This window comes from Salarias fasciatus, chromosome 19, assembly GCF_902148845.1.
Source record: "Salarias fasciatus chromosome 19, fSalaFa1.1, whole genome shotgun sequence".
Classification (NCBI taxonomy): Eukaryota; Metazoa; Chordata; class Actinopteri; order Blenniiformes; family Blenniidae; genus Salarias; species Salarias fasciatus.
In genome coordinates this window covers 20,110,375-20,133,228 of record NC_043763.1, presented here as the reverse complement: position 1 = coordinate 20,133,228, position 22,854 = coordinate 20,110,375, and the positions used below count along the sequence as shown (strand labels likewise).

The window sequence follows — 22,854 nt, the reverse complement described above, 5'->3', positions numbered from 1 at the left end:
CTGTCATGAATGTTGCTACAGTTATACTCAGCAAGGGATCGCTTAATGATCTTAATTGAGGTTGTTTCTAACTTTCATCTATAATCATTTATTTCATTATAGCACATCATGATTTAGTGATTATAGAATAATTTGATTACTGCGGTGGATGTTTAATGGGTTGACGCTCATTAAAGTTTAAAGTTACACCTTATCTTCTCCAGACTGTCTTGTGTCTCTCATCTCATTTCTTCACAGTGATCAGCCATAACATTATGACCACCTGCCCCATGTTTGAGTCTGGATGATCAGTTTTGACACATACGGGCCAGTGACAAAGAAAAGTTGGGAAAAATGTTTAGAAATCAACCCCGAGGTTTGTTCAGATCTCTGCGATCATGTTTGTTTCAGGTGAATTCGTTTATCCAATTTTATACAAGAGAAACATGATTCAAATTGAATCTGTTTATTCTGCATCAACAATCCAGTTCATTCATTTAAACTGCAGATGTAGTGACATTCTCAGATTTCCACATACTAACATCAGCTCAGTGCACCAATAATGACAAAAAATGAGCACTTTTCCAGTGTGCAGCAGTGTGAAGATACAGTGTTGATACTAGAGGTCAGTCAACAGTTTTCACACAGCTCCCTTCCTTCCAAAAACAACAGTTTTTTGAACTGTTGGGTCTATCTTTATTTGTAATTACAAAACCAATCATACACAGTTTTTACTTTCTGTTTTTAGCAAATCCCCTTATCAGCTTTCAGTGTTGATGGCTTCACACTTGTTGATTGGTAATCCATTCACAGTTGCCACAAATTTAGTTTTAAATTATCTGAGAAATGGGATAGTTTCTTCCTACAGATTGAATCAATGACACTGTTAACATTTGGAGTCTTCATTGGAGAAGCAAACTAGCACTGCACACACAACTAGTTTGGTCAGTGAAAACTCATGACTGTATCCCTCCACCATCAAGCTGACTTGACAACATTGTCTCTCCATATTCGTACCAGCTACAAGGTCACGAGGTGCTTGGAAGTTGCTGAACATCAAGACGACGATAAGAATGGGATGTTTCATATGTTATTGCATAGTGCATGACCACCTCACCCCTGAACAGGTTCCTGTTCAGTTGGCTCGTATGAGGGTGGGAAGGGGCACTGTGGTGACCCAAAGTGTTTTCATTTGCTTCCCAGTTTATCTCACCAAATAATGCATGACTTGACTGAGAGATGATGTGAGCCTGGTCTTCATCTCATGGCTGATCTGTATATATATGAAATTATCAGTGGAGAGAACTTCAAAAATGTTCCTCGAATAGTGTGCTGTATGATTCGCAAAATGCTTTTGACTTTTTTTTTTTTTTTTTTTTTGCACTGTGGGTTATATCCCGTTTTTTATTTTACTGTGGTCCTTCTAATCTCCGCTCCTTGTTTCATCCATCTGCCACCTGCCTCGCCTCGCCATTGTCTCACTTTTTCATCTGTTTCACACGAGCCTCTGAAGCAAACATGCGACACACAAACACACTCCTCCAGCCTTTTATTTCCCATCCCTACTGCCAACTGTGTGAAGAGGATGAGCGCAGCGGTACCCAGAGGCATTGTTGCGCCGAGCTCCCCGTGTCTCTCTGTTGTACCACAAATTAACCCATGTGTTTAATTTGCCCATGCTCCATCCCATTGGATTGCGCATGTGTGGTGATGGTGGGCGGTGGCGTGCGGCGTCCAATCCGAGAGAAGCCCGCTCCAGTCCGACCCACCATCGCCGCCGCCGCCGCTGCCTCCCGGGCTGTCGGCGAGCAGCCATCACCATGGTGATGTCACCGCCTCCATCCGACAAAGCATACTGATTACTGGAGGAGAGCAAGACGGAGAGGTGCGACGATCGATCTGGTGACGAGGCCACAAGCCATCAGCAGACTGATGGCAGGTTTTCACCACGATCACCTACAAAATCAGATTCTGATTATATTAATACCTTGTCTAGCTAAAGGTACAAATGATGATATGTACGCTGCTGAAAGCCACAACAAACCTCTATAATCAAAATAATGACGATAGTACTGATGGTGACGATGTTAATAATGGAAAAAAGTGAACAGGAGGCATGAATTATTCATTCACACAGGGACAGTGGTGATGATGGGTACCTGCTTGTAAATGACAACACATCCTAAATTTTGCACAGACTTGTTGAATATTTCCTGGAAAATTCAACTCCACAAAAATTGAAATGAATAGCTTCGTCTTTTTGGAGCAGACTTGTAATTTTTAACATTGTTGCTCAGTGAATGGTGAAGCATATGAATCATTCTTCTTGCTCTCACTAAACACAAACAATACACAAATGTCACATTATCTTTCAAGTTTCTCTGGCTGCGGAAAAGTCTGAATTGCCGCCTTAACCATCATCTTTTATCTTGACATTAAAAGATACTCGTGATCATCCAAGTGATCTGTTGATGAGCTGTTTGACTGACTAATCCTGCAAGCGGTGGTTTCAAGCTTGATGTCGATATTCAACTTTTAATATTTAATGTTTCAATAAATAAACAAAATTACACTGCAACTCTTTTTTTTCCCTCCTTTATTTATGAGGAGCTGAACTGATTTAAAGTTTTTTTTTTAGTTGACAATTGTGTAAAGCACGCAGCAACTTGTGAAAAGGAGGAAACACTTCTACTTAAAGTTTGCAAGATTTGTGCATCATATTCATTTGCTTAAGTCCTTTTTGAAAATGTTTTACCTTCTTTCATCACCCAGTCATTTCCTGGGTTGTGACCATGTACTTTCATTTTTATTGTGTACGTAAATTGCAGCATTGTTTCAGACATTGTTTGAAAAACATCTAAGTTGTGTAACGATAAATAAACATAGCGAATTAACGAAATGACGAATTAATAGCATGAGATGTAATTATTAAACAAAAAAAGCACGCTGAAATAAGCCAGCATGATGATTTCTTTTGTGACTTTTACAATCTTGTTTTTCGGTGTGTATATCCACACCTTTTGTTTAATTGCGTCATATTTTATAGCTACAGTATTGGTCACAGTTATTTTTATATTTTTTGATTTATTTTTCTCTCTAAAACTGATCACTTAGGGCAGGGATGTCAAAGATAAGGCCCTTGGGTCAAAACCAGGTTGCAAGAAGCTCCAACCCGGCCCAGGAAACAACAAAACAAATTGGAAAAAAAAAAAAGAATAAAGACTGCAAAGAAACATTTGACTTTTTTGTATAGTTAAAAGTCCGAGTGAGGTTGAATTTTGCACCTGAGAGTATCAGGTTGAAATTGTAGTAATTTTCAGTACTAAATGCAAAATAAATGCAAAATGCCTTGCAAAAACGTTTGACTTTTTCTTCATGTAGTCTCTGTGCCACAGACTCTAAAGTTTAAATTTAAGGGTTATCATGCCACGATTTTACTGATTCAACCCACTCAGGTTGATTGACACCTTTAACTTATGGGGTACAATTATGAAAAATTTAGAGCTCACTCAAAATTTAAGGTTTTGAATCTAGCATCAAGATCTTTTAAAATGATTCTTTAAATTCCTAGAATGCATTTTGAGTAGTTTCCCTGTATTTTACAAATTCTATCAGCCGTCATGTGAATGTAGTTCCTACTTTATATATAGTATATTGGAAACTATGATCTTAATCAAATACTAGTTTATTCACTCAGTTATTATATTTATTGGATAACCCTAGAAAACATTAATTGCATTTCTGTTTGGTGTCACCCATAAAAAAAAAAAAAAGTAGACAAATGCAGAAATTCAAGCATAGATAATTGTTTGTATGAAATGGAGATAAACCAAGTTAAACTTGGAACATTTCTCCATTTGTTGTGGCCAAACATGAGCGGCTCCCTCTAAAGAGGCTTCTTAAGCAGAGAGGCTCATCTGGTAATCTCTGGTGACTTGTTTCTGTCATTGCTTTGTCATCATCGCCCAGATGACACTCATGTCAAACGGTCCTGTGGGAGCACGCTGTGTGTGTGTGTGCGGTGTGTGTGGTGGGGGTGACGGAGGTTAAGGGGAGCTAATTTCACGCCTTTTTATTTGCACTGCTCTCGGGAGAGGAGCTCTCCGTAAGCATTATCACTTCCAGCTGGTTCGAATGGGACAGACGGGACACACACACACACACACACACACACACACACACACACACACACACACACACACACACACACACACACACACTTTATATTGGTATTTTCTCATTTTATCTGTTTTGTATCAATGAATAAATGGTGTTTTTTAAAACTATAAAAATGAATGTTCTTAACTTTTCCTTCACCATCGAGATTCTGAAGCCAGTGGGCACATTGTCACATAAATAATTGCTGGTAAACTTGATTTCAGTTGTTTCCAGTCACAGTGTGTCTTGATAAAAAGTATTGTTCATGTCAGTTAATATAACAGTAAAGCTGCAATTTCACCAACCCAGCAAGTTTGCGTCATTTTTCTCCTTCCTCATATTTTTTTCTCTTTTAAAGCCTTTTAAGAGCAAAAACATCAGAATCATACGTATGCATTTAAAGCTTTAGGAATCCACAAATCTCCAGAGTGAATGAAGTTGCCTCTATAGGACAAAAATACATTTACAAACATTAAGAAATAGGAGCAGCTATGGAGACTTCCTTTGTTTGTTTTTGAAATTTCAGAAAATAGACATATGTTCTCTTGTGTCATTTGTAAATTGTTTGCCTATAATGGACGGCAAAGAAAGCTTTGAATTTTAAAGCAAAAAAAACAAACAAACTCTTAGTTATAGAGTGAAAGTCCCAAATCTAATATAAGATTAATAACTAATAAAATGTGAATAGAAATAGTTTAATCTTACCTTAAACATGTAGTCTACATCTGTAGTTTGATCATATTATATTTATGTTGTTCATACATAAATATGCTTAATCTTCCATCCATCCATCTTCAACCGCTTATCTGGGGCCGGGTCGCGGGGGCAGCAGTCTCAGCAGAGATGCCCAGACTTCCCTGTCCCCAGACACTTCCTCCAGCTCTTCCGGGAGGATCCCAAGGCGTTCCCAGGCCAGCCGAGAGACATAGTCTCTCCAGCGTGTCCTGGGTCTTCCCCGGGGTCTCCTCCCGGTGGGACATGCCCGGAAAACCTCCCCAGGGGGGCGTCCAGGAGGCATCCTGAACAGATGCCCGAGCCACCTCAGCTGGCCCCTCTCGATGTGGAGGAGAAGCGGCTCTACTCCGAGCTCCTCCCTGGTGACTGAGCTCCTCACCCTATCTCTAAGGGAGCGCCCAGCCACCCTACGGAGGAAGCTCATTTCGGCCGCTTGTATCCGGGATCTTGTCCTTTCGGTCATGACCCAAAGCTCATGACCATAGGTGAGGGTGGGAACGTAGATTGACCGGTAAATCGAGAGCTTCGCCTTTCGGCTCAGCTCCCTCTTCACCACAACGGACCGATATAACGACCGCATCACTGCAGACGCTGCACCGATCCGCCTGTCAATCTCACGCTCCATCCGTCCCTCACTCGTGAACAAGACCCCAAGATACTTAAACTCCTCCACCTGGGCTAGAATCTCTCCACCTACCTGGAGAGGGCAAGCCACCTTGTTCCGGTTGAGGACCATGGCCTCGGATTTGGAGGTGCTGATCCTCATTCCTGTCGCTTCACACTCGGCTGCGAACCGCCCCAGTGCATGCTGTAGGTCCGGGTTCGATGAAGCCAACAGGACAACATCATCTGCAAAAAGCAGAGATGAAATCCTGTGGTTCCCGAACTGGACCCCCTCCAGCCCCTGGCTGCACCTAGAAATTCTGTCCATAAAAATGATGAACAGAACCGGTGACAAAGGGCAGCCCTGCCAGAGTCCAACATGCACCGGGAACAGGTCCGACTTACTGCCGGCAATGCGGACCACACTCCTGCTCCGGTCATACAGAGAACGGACGGCCCTTAACAAGGGGCCCCGGACTCCGTATTCCCGGAGCACCCCCCACAAGACACCACGAGGGACGCGGTCGAACGCCTTCTCCAAATCCACAAAACACATGTGGACTGGTTGGGCAAACTCCCACGACCCCTCGAGCACCCTATGGAGGGTGTAGAGCTGGTCCACTGTTCCACGACCAGGACGAAAACCGCATTGTTCCTCCTGAATCCGAGGTTCGACTATCGGTCGGATCCTCCTCTCCAGTACCCTGGAATAGACTTTCCCGGGGATGCTGAGGAGTGTGATCCCCCTATAGTTGGAGCACACCCTCCGGTCCCCCTTTTAAAACAGGGGGACCACCACCCCGGTCTGCCAGTCCAGAGGCACCGTCCCCGACTGCCACGCAATGTTGCAGAGACGTGTCAACCAAGACAGTCCCTGCACATCCAGAGACTTGAGGTACTCAGGGTGAATCTCGTCCACCCCCCGTGCCTTGCCACCGAGGAGCTTACCGACCACCTCGGTGACTTCGGCTTGGGTGATGGACGAGTCCACCTCTGAGACCTCAGCCTCTGCTTCCTCCACGGAAGACGTGGCGACGGGATTGAGGAGGTCCTCGAAGTATTCCTTTCACCGTCCTATGATATCCCCAGTTGAGGTCAGCAACTCCCCACCTCCACTATAAACGGTGTTGGCAGAGACCTGCTTTCCCCTCCTGAGGCGCCGGACAGTTTGCCAGAATTTCTTCGAGGCCGACCGATAGTCTTCCTCCATGGCCTCTCCGAACTCCTCCCAGATCCGAGTTTTTGCCTCCACAACCACTTGGGCTGCAGTTCGCTTGGCCTGCCGGTACCTGTCAGCTGCTTCTGGAGTCCCGTGAGCCAACATGGCTCGGTAGGACTCCTTCTTCAGCTGAAGCTGCTTAATCTTTAATTTCTATATTTCATAATTTTTAATACATGTTTTTTTTTTTTTTTTTTTTACTAAACTAGCCAGATTTCAATGACTAGGTATTGTCAAGTTAAAAAATGGTCTTCAGATCATGATGTACTCTTGTAGAGATGTGAGATGGTGAAAGACTATTGGAAGTTTGTCCTTTTTCCTACATTTGATACTGTGACTGTTTCTTCAACCTAATGGATCCGTTTCTATAGGTACACAGACGATCGGCCGAGCGGCTCCGAGACCTGTGCTGTGCCAACCGGGGCACCTTCATCAAGGTGGGCCAGCACCTGGGCGCCCTGGACTACCTGCTGCCCGAGGAGTACACCTCCACCCTGAAGGTGCTCCACAGCCGAGCTCCTCAGAGCAGCATGGAGGAGATCCAGCAGGTCATCAGAGAGGACCTCGGGAAGGAGGTGAGACTGAGGATGTGCTCATGCATTCTTGAACACTTCTTCTTCCAAATAGCAGTTTGTAAAGATTGCCATATTGCAATATCACTTCATTAAAGGGCAAGTACCAGTATGAGTTGCTAACCTTTAGCTACTTGTAATATTAAAGGGGCCCTACTATGAAAATGAACTTTTATGTGCTTTTAACAACTTCAGTTAAATGAATTTTCAATCCGAAAATCAGTCAGACTGATTGATCATCTGTCAGGCTTTGGCACCAATCATGAAGCACCTTGATGTGTAGTGTACTTAAGGAGAACCTCTTAATTCTATTGACTTTCATGAACTGCTGCTTCACCGACAACTTCCACAAGACCACTGCACGTTAGCACCATATCTGTATACAATATAGACTTGGTAGACACATTCATCCACCAGCATGGGGTCTATATTTCATATATCTATGTTCGTCATGACGTTGCTGTGATGCTGGTTCCAGGGTATCATAAAGTGGAGTTGTTTGTACTTCTGTGTTGAAAACAACACATATAGGATTACTGATATGTAATAATAAAACAGTATTTTGTAGTGCTAGGGGTGCTAAAATAGCTTATTATTGACTGTAGATTACTTTGGCAGGCTTGGAAAAGTAAAGATACAGCTCCTTTAAAGTGACTCCAAATGGTAAACGTCGCTCGTGCACTCTTGTGTGAGACATTGATGATGCATGACATCATGTAATACTCGCCGAGTTGTATCGGGATCTTGTGCGAGTATGAGAATTCCATGCAGTGTCAAACCCAATACCGTTTTTGGTGCATTATTAACATGAGGTTTATTACTATCCACTTCGGAATTTTAATGGCATCGGTTTCAATGTGCTCTTTCATCGATGTGGCATTTCCCTTCACCAAGCTTCAAAAAGCTTCCAGTGTTCTGCTTCGTAGACGACACAATTTACAACTGTATTTGCGGTCTGGGACTTTCCACTTGATAATAACATCTGAATGCTGATGAAAGAAACTTCTGTTTCCCCACAACTTCTCTCAGCACTGAACTGACTGGCTCTAAATTCTTACTTACTTCCAGTCAGTCATGTGCCTACAACACCTCTTACCGGACAGGTTTTATGTACAGTAGCTCCAATATTTATGGTAGGTGCAAATTTTAAATAATTTGCACAGCAAGAGGAAATAAAAAAAAAAATACAAAGCTGATTTGTGTGACCTCCTGAATCTATTTAACTGTAAAAGCCCATTAATTCCAGCCTTTCCTGTAAACATATCATCTGCAGCTCAAACTACTTTCAATGAAAATTAAGTCCCGGAAATTAGACGACATTTATGGAAATGTTATGGAAAAAAAAAATTAAAAAAGAGAGAATGCATTTCACAGGTTCTGTCTGAATTTAATCATTTTTATATTTCCTGTTAATTTGATGCACTTAACTTTGGGCTTCTTTGGGACTCGGGTTGTTTTTTCTGTCGAGATCTGAAGTCTGGTCACGCTCTGAAGCCGAGAGCCGGCGCTTGTCCCTGCATGTGCACTTTGTCAAAAGCAGGGACGTAAAGAGGGCAAATAAAGCTGAAGTGGATATGTCTGACATTCTGTTCTTATTTCATTTCATAACCAAGCCATGCTGCTGAAAAAGCTGTTAATGCTGCTGTTAGCACAGAGTGCAGCGTTTGCTTCCAAACTACTTGTTATGGCGGCCTTTTAGAGCCTGCAGGAGGCAAGGCAATTATTCTGTTATTCTCAGATACAGTACATTGGTTGTCTCCTTCCACTACACACCACACACATACACACACTGGCTCTCTATGTGCGTGTGTGTCAAATAAATGGCTTTCGGTGTACGTACATCAGAAAATGCTGTGAGGAGACTGTTCCTTCGGGGTTGCGCCGTTCCAAACAATCCGTAAATCTTAAGATTAGACAAAACATACATCAATTTGTGAAGCAGCGAAAGTTAGGCCTGGATGATCTTGTTACACATCGTCAGAAATATCACCACAGTTAAATAGATTTTATTGTACAGTCTTTGTTTAGTATTCTGGTGGAGGAGCCAATGTAGCTCCGACATGGAAGTATTCTCTGGCTTTGTTTAATTTTTGATGCATTTAAGAAAAAAAACAAGAAGTGACTAAAAGAAAATACAGGTTTTCTTTTTTTTCTTTTTTATGTTTATATAAATTGTTTCTTTTTTGTAGTTTATTGTAAACATATGCTATATTTTCTTAGTATTTTATGCTTTTTTTTTGCCAATAATATTTTGTAGTCAACGATCTTTTACATGGACTTTTTATTTCACTCCGTTTCATTGACAACACTTTGTAGCCCTTCAGACCTTTCATAGCACTTTTCTCTTTTTTATTGCGACTATTATAATGTCAGTCATCTGTGAAGAACTTTGAGTTGTCCTGAGCTGCAGGAATGATGTATAGCAATCAATAATGTAATCAGTATAAGTACCAGTAATGTCCTAATTTTGGCCATTCAGAACGTAGTAAAGCCAATAACTGAACGATAATGTAATTGCCAATAATGCCAACAAAGTAATATGATTCTAAAATACATAACTGAGAGAGAATGGACATTCAGTTAATGAATATGACTGTTATGGCATACAATGTTCTTATTTTTAATAAGAAAAAAAAATCCTAAAACTGCAAAATGAAAAGAAAAAAACTCTTATTTTCAAGAAATGCAATCCTGATTCTGTATATTTGCAATAGTGGCTGCACTGGCTGATTATTGGCAAAATGTTCTTATTGCAACAGATCAAATATCCTCTTGTGTTATTTTCTTTTATGTTTAATTTGACAAAAATGATAACATTTGTAGGTTTCTGGCCATAAATTCATTATTGGTTCTTAGAAGGTGGTATGCAAATGTTGACATAACATTTTCTTATGCCGCCTGTTTCACCCATGCAAAATCACACAAACATAACCATTGTAACAAAAATGTTTTAATTGGAAGCTTCAAGTTAACTTGCAGCCAGGATTCAAACTAGGTCAACCATCCTCAAAGTGAAGACTCCACCTGATGGCGAGCAGAAATGCTACAATTTGTAAAATAATGTTGGTGAGAACAGTGTGTGCTGTGGACGGCGGATCGGCTCTTAACAGCAGAGAGTTTGTGGCTTTGGCGGAGCATTCATTGTCATGAGGTATTGTGTTTTTTGGCCTTATCCTGGACTCTGTGGCAGTTTGGTCTCCCGAACCATCAGAACAGCAAGCACTCTCAACATGCTACCTTTTTTACCATGAAGCATTGCTTTGTAAAACAGGCATCAGTGGGCTCCACAGTCTTTTTATTTGTTCTATTAAGGTGTCTTCCAGAAGAAATCTCTGCTCAAGTTATGCCCCTGACGGTTTTTCCTGTATGATGTCAAACTCTAAGAACAACAGCTTACCGCTGGACACTGAGGCTCTGTTTACGCGACAAAGTTTTCAAGTGAAAATGGAAAACTCCTGTTGGGTTTTGAATGTCTGTCTTCGGGACAGTGGTGCTTGGAGTCACTGAAGCTACGTTTTCCCCTTCAACAGTCTAATAGTTATCAACTCATAATGATTGGCTTCAGATGGAGCTTTATAGCAGCTGTTCTAGTAGTCCATGTGTCCAGTGATAGCATTTCTAATAAGGGGTTAAGATCATTGTACTGCTTGTGAACTGTACAAGAGCTCCAAACTGAAGTTTAATCAGCCTCTAATTTGCCATTTATTGATGATGAGTGCCATACAGTGCTGCCTTTGTTGCTCCTCTGCCGTGTTTGACACTGTGAGCAAACAGCATGGAAAAAGACCTGCTGGATTAGTCATTGAACTAATTCCCAGGAGCTGTCTTTTTTTTTTTTCTCGCATCAAGCTCAATAACGTAGTGCAGTGTATCAAAGACCGATCAATAGGCTCTCACACTACATGGTTTCAGCCAACTTTAGCGAGCAAGTATTTGTTTTAGAATCAAAAAACTGTATGGATTTTTGTAGCCACATGACCTGATTTAGTGACAGCATTATTTACCAGAGTAGTTTTATTTTAATACAGTTTATCTGTTATAATTTCCATCCAAACAGCCAGACTTCTGATTATGCTTAAGCACATCTTGCATATCCTAAGGAAGGTTCCATACCACCCCTATCTCTACCCCCCACAGCCTGTACCCATTATTATCAATAATAGCGAACGACTGTACCCGTTGACACCAAGAAACTCCACCACATATCTCAAACCCAATCCCGAATCGAACACCAGTTACCGTCCAAACTTTCCAGACCCGACCCTATTGCCAACCCCAAACCTCTGCAATTTCCATGTAAACGGACATCATTTTCAAAATGTTGTCTCGTGAATGTCTTTTCCACTCAGATGATAAACTAATCTGTGTAAATGAAATTATCACATTTTCTCTATAGTCCATTTCAAAACACCATGGAGAACCCATTTGTCTGCATAATGAATTTCCACTGGAGCTGCAGCGTAGCTGTGGTGGAATGTAAATATGAAAGACTGCTGCATCACTTCTGCCTGTGTCACGTCAGTGTCATTTTAATTTTCTGATATGTCATTCACTGCCGTGTACACTATGAATGTGCAATCACAGCCTTTGAGGTCTGCTCGGTGAATACTCGACTGTTTGTTCTGTCTGCCAGCAGCAGCGTCTGCTCCTCAATCCCTATATCTGATGGGACACATTTTCCCGCTGAAGGGAAAAAAAAAAAAAGGAAGCTGCCCTCATTGAGTCAGAGGCGAGCAGGTGGTGTCATATTTATGTATGGAAGATTCACTTGCACTCATAATAGTAGGAATAGTACTAATGGGGAGTGTGTAATCAATGGTAACACTTGATTTTTATTTTTGTATTCATGCTTTATGCTGCACCGCCATCTGTACCTGCATAATGACAATACAAGTAATGTTTTGGATTAAACTGCACAGCTCTTCCTGTCAGTGAAAAGAATAAATTTATGAGCCTGCTGTTGTACGTCTCTATGTATTTTTACAAATTGCGCTCGCCTAATTCAAAGCCGCTATAGAATTTTCTCCTGTCTTTTTCATACATTTTTTTTTTTTTTTTTTTAATTAAGGTGCTCATTCAATTTGACTTCTTCCGGTATCTGCTTGGGGCGTCATTATCCCTGAAAAGACGGTAATATAACTCTCCCATCTACAAAGGGACCAGCCTGAATGAATGAGCCCTCCTCCCCTTTTTGGAGTGTCGGGAGAAGAAGTGACGCTGATGAGCAGTGCCAGGCGGCTCTGCAGTCGGGTGCGCAGCTTCAGCTTCATTTCCTTTTCACTACGCATGGATCTTTTCCCCCCGCTTTTCCCACGTCTGTTGGATGTTCTCATACACAAGCGGGGAGTAGTGTGCGGTGCCGCGCCGCCTTTTAAAGCGCCATTTGTGATAACATATGCATTCCCACTGCGCGTGGCGTTGGAGAGGGTTCGCTTTTAGCTCCGGCTGCCACTTCCCCCCTCTTCACAAAACTGCTGAAAGGCCAGCGCGCGCGCAATATGTTGTTTCACCAAACAGAACCCGTTTCCAGGTTGAGCGTTAGTCTGCTTCGAGATGTGGCGTAAAGAGAACATGAGGGCTTCATAGGGGTTTCAGGCAACGGGAGTGTCGGGACATCTGCGGTCACGGAGGTTCAGGAAGCAGCAGTAGGCTCTCGTAGCCAAACGGTAAAGCGTGACATGGCCACTGCCAGCCTGCTGCTCCGTCTTTTATGGTTACAGTGATCAGAAATTGCCACCTCAGCAAGATTACCTGAGGATATGTTTTAAAATGTTCATAAATTAATCAGTAGTGATTTGTATGACATGTACATTAACATTAAGAATGGCAAGTGCTCAGGCTTTTGTTTGGACAGACGATGAAATTGCATTGCTATGACAGGTGACTCTCAACTCTGAACCTATCAAGTCCCAGGAAAATATCAACAAAGCCATGACACACTGGAGGTAAACTTTGTTGTTAATGTTCATCTACGGTACTCCTGCATGTGTAATAATAATGCATTGGTTTTATATAGCGCTTTTCAGGACACTCAAAGATGCTTTACATTGCATTATTCATTCACACCATACTGGGTGGTGGTGAGCTACTACTGTAGCCACAGCTGCCCTGGGGCAGGCTGACGGAAGCGAGGCTGCCAATCTGCGCCATCGGCCCCTCCGACCACCACCAACCATTCACTCTCACAACTTTCATACTAGGCAAGGTGGGTGAAGTGTCTTGCCCAAGGACACAACGACAGATTTACGCCTGCGGGAGCAGGGATCGAACCGCCAACCTTCCGGTTATAAGACAACCTGCTCTACCAACTGAGCTACTGTCGCCCATGTGTAGAAGAACGTGTAGAAGAACTGTTTGTGACGGCCGTGGCGCACATTCACAGGATCGCTGTTTCAGGAATGCTGCATATTCCCTCGTTTCCACATAGACACAGCATTTTTGAAATTTTCCACTTTGGGCACCTTTTCAAAAAGTCGTTCACTGTTGTGTAAACGGGCACGGAACAAAAGTCTCCATTCTGAATTGAAAACGTTGTTTAAACGGGGCCTGAATGTAGGGGGCCTGTAGAAAATGGATGGCGAGATGAATTAAATACCTTTTGACTTTCTATTGGGCACTTCCTCAAGAAAAAAAGATTCCTACTAGAACAACACAACACAATTGATTTGATATCTGCACTGTGGTAAATATTTTGATTGTGGTCTGAAATAATCTATAATAGGTCACATTTATCAAAGTATTGACATTAAAGATAAGGCAATCTTCCTCCTTCATCCTCCACTTGTGTTGTTTGAGATCAGTTCATACACATTTTGCAGCAGTTGGATTTGTTAAGTTAAGAAGAAAAAAGCCGTATCAAAGGCAGCTATGAGGTGTGAACGGTTAGAAGGCTGACAAGAATGAGATCACTTGAACATTTGATGGAGTTTGGGTAATATGCTATCTTCCTGATGGGAACCAGATGAAAATGACTCACTGAGGTTATTGCTATAAAAATCGGCGACGCTCTGTACAGGAATTCTGTAGAAAATCTGGAGGCTAAAAGTGGGTCAGTAGATATTTGGATCACTGGAGGCTGAAGGATTTTCAGGAATGTGTAGTGAAAGAGGAAGGATGTGATGAAGCTGTAGAAAGACTCCATTAGGTGAAATGAGGCAGAATATCCATGTTTCTGGTGAAGTGCTTCAGCTTCTCTTCATTGCCTCCCCGTGTGTATTAACAACAGAAGACTTGATCACATTTGAGACTCAGCTTCTCAGATTGACCTTTAGTTGTTCAGAAGAGGGGGCTGAAAACTTAAAGTGGCCCATCATCCTCAGCACATAGAATCAGTAATTTCCTTTGTAATATCTTATCTGCTTCTGTTGAGATTTTATAGTTACTTCATTTTTTCAAATTACATTTTATGTTTATTTTTTTCCCCTCAAAATGTTTTGTCCCTTTTTATGAAACATTAGTTTGGTTTGTCATGGTCGGGCCTGTCTGATTGTTCTTGCTGTTTTTTGTCAAAACACTTTGTCATCTTTGTTTCTGAAGCAGTTGGACAAATAATGTTATCATTTTTATAAACATGCCTCCAGGAACTTATGAAGCGCTGCATGAAGTTCTGACTTTTTCTTGATGAGACAAACAGAAAGTGGATGTGTTCAGGAATAGTTAGTAGGTGACAGAAGTTTTCTTTTTTTTTTTTTTTTTTTTTTTCTCCAAGAGAGCGCTGAAGGGAGGAAGACTCTGAAGTGAACTATTATTCAAAAGAGAAACATGCTTCAAATTTACAATTTGCACCAAGCATGAAAGAGCCTGTTATCGTTCACCCTGTGTGAGCTTACAAGGCCTTGAGACCCATGTGAAGACCTTTGTACATGCATGTTGAGAGTTTAGAGTGGAGACTTTGATTTCCTCTCCTCAGTTGAGTCATCTCTTTTATTTCCTCTCCTCGGCGCAGCAGTGATTTATGTGTCTTCACCCAGCTGGGGCCGTGGCCGGCCGCCAGCAGCCAAAATGGCCACCTCGCCACGCTGACACAGACACCGATGTGTTGCCATCCAACCGTGAGGCCTCGGGGACCGTTTTATTTGTGCCATAACTCATTTCAGGGAACGTATGTCACTGCGGGGCTCTCCCAATGGGAGCAGGGCCCATGCGCATGCATTACCATGTTTATTAACTCCACAACACAGATTAACATAAGCTCTGACTGGGTGGTGCGAACCAGACACAACACATCAGCCACCGCTGCAAACATAATAAAGAGTACGTTTATTTATTTCTTTATTTTTTTTTTTTCAACGTGATGCAAAAATAATCTAAATTGTAAAATCTGCCTCAGTTTAAATTTCACTGGGATTTCTCAGCTTTGCCGCCGCTGCTCAAAGTGACAAGCTCATCGTAGAAATTACACGTTGCCTTAACCCATGAAAGCACTTCTCTGCATGTCAGATCCCATTGGATGCTCGGCGTCGGAGCGGGTAGTCGCTGGTGGGTGCAGACAATTTCATTCCATTTAGCATATTTGCATAATGAATAACTCAGCTGTTCCCACTCAGGACCTTGTGCTGCTTGTTTAATTCATCATCCAAAGGCATCTTCTGTGGGGGCTCGTGTTGGGCCCGTACCTGATGGGCCGACTACGTGTTCAAATTAGCCTCTTTTCCTGTTTCACAAGTCACAAACAGCAGGCAGATTCCTCCCCCATGGTACAGTTTGAGACATGAATATGAAGGAAGACGTCCAATCTAAGCCTGCTAAATGATTTCAGAGTGATTGAAGAACAGCTAACATAATGGATATGTGGTCATTCGCAGCATTAGCTTGAAATCAAGTATAACACTAGTTTTTTTAATTTTTGATTTGGAGTGCAGAAAATTGCTAAATTGTATGCGTCGTTCAATGTGATGAATATTCATCATTATAAATTTGTGTCGGCTATCAGTTTATAAATTCTATTCAATAAGTGCAGTTGCTTTTAAGCGTACATTATTGATGCAGTACATGAGTGTCGGCCGAAGCTTGTGCTCTCCGCGCCGCACGCCGCCTTTTTCCTTGGACACATTTGTATCCATGAGGCAGGGCGGCCTCGGGGCAGCATGGAGGTTCCAACGCATACAATAAGTCTGCTCTAATAACTCTGGGTCCCTTGGGAAGCCTCTTTAACCTTCAAGCCCACACACTAATTAATGCGTGTGTGCTCTGTGATTCCACGGAGATGAGTGGAAGCTAATGGGGGACTACCTCAGCTCAAAGGACACACTGGGTGCTAAATGCCCCGCAGTATGTTCGAGATACGTGGGCGGACAGAGTGCCGGGGAAAAATGAGGAGCTGGACCAACATCTTAACTGTCTCCACATGCTCTAGTTATAATAATATACTCACAACATGCACCCAATCAGAACTCTTAGCTTTTTATGCCCCTGCATCTTTGAGTGGCACCTACCGATCTGAAGTATGTTGTAATGTGTTTTAAACCAGAATCAAGATAAGGTGCTTTTGCCTGAATGTATTAGTCGTTAGCATGTGCATGTTGCTGCCTTTACAAAGCCAGTTTCAGCAAGTTGCTGGTAAAAGAATATATAAAAGTAACATAGGTTATAAAAGGAAAGCAAAAAAAAAAAAAAAAACAATAAAAGATTAGTGAAATCCCAGAAGACAACCCGACACACTGCAGACAGAACTTTAAAAAGTGCTGCACATTTTTCGCTGTGCACCAAGATGATTAGGTAGCATCCCAATGGAGTGCATGGACGAAGGAAGGAGCTGCTGCCAAGTCCTGCAGAAAGGAAACAGAAGTCCCAGAAGAAACAAAAAGCTTCTAAAGTCCTGGATAGTCCAGTTTTCTGCAGTTATAGTTTGGACAGGAAATGAGAGCCAGCTGAGTAGATAGAAGTAAGCTCTTAGATAGATTTTGGATATAAATTAACCATTTTAGATCTTTCACAGATCTTTTAATACAATACATTTGATTTTAAAACCATGTTTGTAGCATAAAAGGTTGTGTTGCTACTTGTTGGCCTCAAGGTTAATAGAAAACCTAAAACAGCAATGAAAAGAAAACACAAGAAGAAAAAAGATGCTGCTTGTAGAGGAGAAGAGATGTAAATAGAAGTAATACTGTGGATCTGTATTTTATCTAAGTTATATATTTCATAAAAATATTGCTTTTGCTAAAGATCCATTTTGGCCTGAAGTTGAACTGAAATTGTTTCAGAAACATTTCATGTTTACACTGTGTAACAGTTGATACTGTGTTGTCTTCCTGTTGAGACGTACCTTCCATAGTTGACTGAGGTTGGTGAGCTTTTTTTGTCCAGGCCGCTGGAGAATATCGACTGAGAGTGACGACACTCTCAAGGCTGAAATTGTTGTTTCTGCGCAGAAGAAATATTTTCTACAGTCACGATGCGCTTGTACAGTAGCAGTGCTTCAGAAAAGTTGCATTTTCTGCAATTTCCACAGAGATAGATGGAGCGTTTTCAAAAATTAGCATTTTCAGTGGCTCTGAGCACCGTTGTCCTCAAAGCATTCACTCAAAACACGACAAAAGTTTTCTATTTTCACGTGAAAACATTACTATGGAAACGGGCCTTTTTTTTTTTTTTTTTTGATTACTTTGTCAGGCTTGAAGACAAGTCATTGCAGCTATCTTCACTTCACATTTATCAGTCACTATTGTATCACACACACCGCTGTGTGCACATCTCTGTACTGTACAGTGTCTAAAAATAACTTGTAAATAAAGGCAACAAGATTGATGATGGCATTCTTCTCCCACTCCCGACTCCACACCTCTCTCCCTCCTGCCTTCTTTGTCATTCTCCATCCCTCATTTACCCTCTGCTCCCGCTCTCTCTGCCCGTCTCCATCTCTCTCCTGCAGTTGTCAGAATTATTTGTCTCCTTTGAGGAGAAGCCTCAGGGCGCAGCCTCCTTAGCTCAGGTCCACAAGGCAGTGCTGCGTGATGGGAGGACGGTAGCCGTCAAGGTCCAGCACCCCAAAGTCGAGAGACAAAGCTCCAAGGACATAGTGGTGATGGAGGTGAGTCTGCTCATTCAGCTAAGCAAAGAAAAGGCGGTTATTGAGCGTTTTTGTTTTTGTTTGTGTGAAAAACCAGTCCTAAGCTCTTCCTCCGTCGTCACGCCAGGAGTGTTAGATTATTGCGAACGCACACACTTGTCTGAATATGTTCAATGAGTACGACCTTGCAGGGATGGATTTACCTCTTGCTCTTTTATGATTTACTCTCCATTCCTACCCAAAGTGGTTTATGAGAAGGTACTTACCATGCCGTCCTACATACATCCACTTTTCCGTCCTCAAGTAGGACGGCGTGTACAGGCCCGTCCATCACAGGGCCGACCCAAACCGATGCAAACACACCTATATCATCAAAAGCCCAACACAAGAGTACGCTGAGAAAACCTGCAAGAAGGGAGAACATACAATCCCTACATGAAAACAACTGGTGCTTCTGTTTTTCACTAACCTGTATAAACAAACTGGTGTGAGAAACACTTCCTGCCGATCGTTCAATTCTTTGTGTCATTAGGATTTGAAAATAATGTAACTGAAGGTTTTCTAAGATACAGCAGATGGAGTTTGACGATATAACGAAACAGCACTGGATCATTTGTGGCATTTCCTCCACTTCATTTAGGAGCAGAATAAACAATTCATGATATTCTTGCTCTGTTTTGGCCAAATTAATCAGTAGCACCAAGACTAGTTGGGTTATCTGACAGCAGCTGGATCGTGGAGTTCATACCTCACTCTGTACAAGTACTCAAAGAAAAGATATCGCATAAATGATAGAATGCCAAATTGATTGTAGATTTGGTTAAATTGTATTGGTTAAATAACTTCTTTTTTGTTTTTTTTTTTTTAACTAAAACTGATTTGAAGGTATTGCTGAAGGCGGTCCACTGGCTGTTCCCAGACTTTGCCTTCATGTGGTTGGTGGAGGAGGCGAAGAAGAACATGCCTCTGGAGCTGGACTTCCTCAACGAAGGCCGCAATGCTGAGAAGGTGGCCAACATGCTGGCCCACTTTCCCTTCCTCAGGGTGCGTTTTACAGGGCTTCCTCTCTCTGCAGCATACCCGTGGAGGTCGCAGGATTTCTTTATTGACCCCCGCTGGTTCCGTACACACACATTTGCTTGTAAACAGCCGATTCCTATCTGACACAGCCTGTTTCAATTCACCGCCTGCGTATTTTAAACGTCCCTCAGTACAGTTAATAGAGGTCAGGCTCCTCCACTGTGCGCGAGAGCTCCCATTGTGCTGCCTGTCAGCTCCTCCCAAACAGAGCAGGGTCAGTCGAAACCTGGAAATCATATTTCCTTCACTCGACAGAACCGGACTTCACGTCTATTATCATTTAATTTCCTGGTGTCCTTTTTCTTAATGCGCCTGTTTGAGAATGTCTCTTATTAGCCTCAGTGAATGGAAATGAGACTTCTTTCTCCAGCCATCCTCCTTTTGTTCCATTTTTAATCCCAAAGAGAGACGCCATCTTTTGTTTTGTCTTCCTTTTCCAGCATTTCCTTTTTCTTATTCTGTGTGTATTAATTGTATAGGATGGCATCTGACAAAGACGTTAAACTCAGTCAAATAAAAGGTAATTTCGTGTAAAAGGGAATGAATACATTTGCTAAAACCTTGAGCTGGAATGTATGAATTATAGCAGGTAAAAGTTTTCCAACACTATATATTTGGTAGAAATAGTCATATTCTGTAACACTTTCTCAAGATTAAATTGACAACTTGTGGTGAAGTTGCTGTTTTTCATCAATTGGAAATACAGAAAATAAAAATAAATGATATTTTAGAGAATCATCATTATGGTAATGCTAAAACTAACAGATTATTATTTTTCATAATGCACAGATTTTTTTCTGTTATTTTATGATCTCATTGTCTAAACGCTTAAGCCGTAGCCTGAGAAATTTTAATTTGTGCCTGAACAATAGTCAGTAACCAAAACATAATTTACCCCGATAATAATATTCAATTTGGAAAACCAGAGAAAAACCTGAATCGAAGCTAATTTAAAAACCAGATTAAATAGCTGTCATTGCGCCCAATAAATAATGGCTGCAGATATACATTGGCGAAAAGAGTCCTTGGCAAAAAGAGACCTAATGTGCGGTCAGATATAACGTAACTCAGTCACTGTGTATTATAATGAAAAATGGACGAATCACAGTTCCTAAAACAAGTTTACACCTATTAAAAAAAAAAAAAGAGAGAGAGATAAATATGGGGAAGCCTTGGGTTTTATAGTGAGGGAGAATCTTGAAGGCGTGATAATCCTGAATGTAATCACGCGCACGCTCACACACACGTGAACACACGTAATCTCCAAGTTGTGGATAAAGGCTAATCAGCATCCCATAGAGAGGACTTTCTGAAACCCTCTTTAAAAGAGAGAAGATGAGGGGCAGGACTCAGGTTATCAGTCCGCCTCCTACAGAATCACTGATTCAAAGCACCTTCGCTGCATTTACCTTTTCCACATTATAAGTCATGCGAATCATCTGACTGGTCAGTAAGCTATCGTGTAAGTGTGTGTTTCTCATGTAAAAATAACCTTGAAGGACATTGAACATGAATGTCTTATGATGTTTTCATATCTGTGCTTATAAATTCTTATAAATCATGTTAAAAACTGCCTTCAAATCCAGCTCTAAGGCACACTTTGTAAAATATTAATAAAATTATGCTAATTTTCTGCAGCCCTTAAAAACAGCAGTTCTCCATATACATGGTATTTGTTGCCCTGAAGGAAACAACAATGTAACCGTGGCGAATAAGATTCTACCTGCAATTAACACAATACCTTTGGCCATTCTCATGATCATCACAGTCATTTATTAGTGATACAAACAATAATCCCTTCGTTTTTGATTGTGCTTTTTTTTAAACAGCCTTTTAACTATTGAAATGAGTACATTATTAGTTTTATTACATTAATAAAAGGCAAAAACTGACAGGAATTACATTATTGACATTGTTGTATTATAGATAATTGCAAGCTCTTGAAACATTACAAGCACTTGCCGTTTGAATCCCATTGGGTCACAGTTATGGGTCTCTGAGCAATGTCCTTGTGTCAGAAAGAGCGCCTGGTGTAAAACTTGTGCTGAACTAAACCTAAAAACTGCATGAACCTGTGTAATGACCCCAGGGGCAGCAGCTCAAACGTGCTTTCAAAGGGTCGGGGATTTCCAGAGGAAGGGGGCAGAGCGGCTGAGGGGCGGCGTGACGGGCTGAAGGGTCAGCGAGGTGAAAAGAGACGGATCTGAGGGAGCGGGAGGAGATTTGGAGGAGGTCAGATAGATATGGATGGCCTTGAAAGATATCTTGTTTATGTCAGAATACTCTCGGCAGACCACAAAACAACAACCGTCCGCGTAAAATGATTCTTCGGCTGAGCACTTTCCCCATGGTTAGGTTTTGTTTGCTTTGGAAAAATAGAATAACATGACTTGTTTCTCTCTTCTCTGTATTTACAGATTCCCATGATCCACTGGGATCTTTCCACCAAGAGGATCCTGACCATGGAGTTTGCAGAGGGGGGGCAGGTCAACGACAGGGACTACATGAAGAAACACGGCATCAATGTCAACGAGGTACCGCCCGCCGCTTGTTTGTCTTAATTGTTACCAGTTAATAGTTTATCGATTGATCCTGCCGGTCATGGCAGAGCTGCGGCTTCGCTCTCCTATCTGTCCACACACGATACCTTCAGGCAGTGTATTGAGCGCCGCTCACATATATTATGGCAGCAGTCGGAGCCGACAGGCAGGCACTGTACTCACATGAATTAAACAGAGGTCGGTGCGTGTAAAATGCTTTTAGATCAGGTTGCAACTTGACCTGTGTGCACAGCCGAAGTGATGAATAGAAGTGTTCATCAAACATGCATGAGACACAGCAGTGGCAGGGGAGAGGAAGTTTCATTAACGACCATGGTTGATCCAGGAATGAAAAGATGCATCGTCTTCATGTTTCCGTTTTTGAAAAGTTTACACAGCACTGATGAATGCTTATAGAGAAATGGCAAAAATGCTGAAAATTCTGTAATTTTCATATTGGGCCACTAGTGGGTGCTGTCGTTTGTTTTCTTACGTGGTGCACAGACATTGACGTGGACAGACTGCTCTCGAAAACTACTTTCTATATGTGTTGAAACAATAGAGGCTTTTTCTATCCATGCCTGTGATGGAGAGACGAGTCCAAATGGATACTTAATACGTTTATGGAAATAAAAGAGCTCAGTGCTCACAACTCTAAGGAGTGAAAACTGTCTGAAGCTGTGCAGCCACACCCCGTCCCATCATCCCTTGGTCATCTTCAACGAACACTGTGGAGTCATCCTTCTGAAGCTTCACCAAGAAGGCCCAAACAGACGCAGTATATCCCGGAGCGATTGAAGAAGTTCGACCTGCCGAAGTCGGCGTTGCTGCACTTCTCCGCTGCCATCATCGGGCCCATCTTCGCGGCCTCCATCACCATCTGGTACACTGCTGTCGCTGCCAGGGGCCGATGGCAGGCTGCAGCGAATCATCTGCTCTGCTGAGAGGGTGATTGGC

At 42.0% G+C, this 22,854-nt stretch overlaps 1 protein-coding gene across 1 annotated transcript in view; it reads left to right on the top strand.

Annotated features, from left to right (window-relative positions):
* Nucleotides 1-22,854, top strand: part of adck1 (aarF domain containing kinase 1) — a 68,588-nt gene that overhangs the window by 26,706 nt on the left and 19,028 nt on the right. Inside the window, exons 4-7 of the mRNA XM_030117739.1 lie at nt 7,066-7,269; nt 18,140-18,298; nt 19,163-19,321; nt 21,775-21,891. Of these exons, the coding sequence (XP_029973599.1) occupies nt 7,066-7,269; nt 18,140-18,298; nt 19,163-19,321; nt 21,775-21,891 (639 nt within the window). The remainder of the gene's footprint in view (nt 1-7,065; nt 7,270-18,139; nt 18,299-19,162; nt 19,322-21,774; nt 21,892-22,854) is intronic.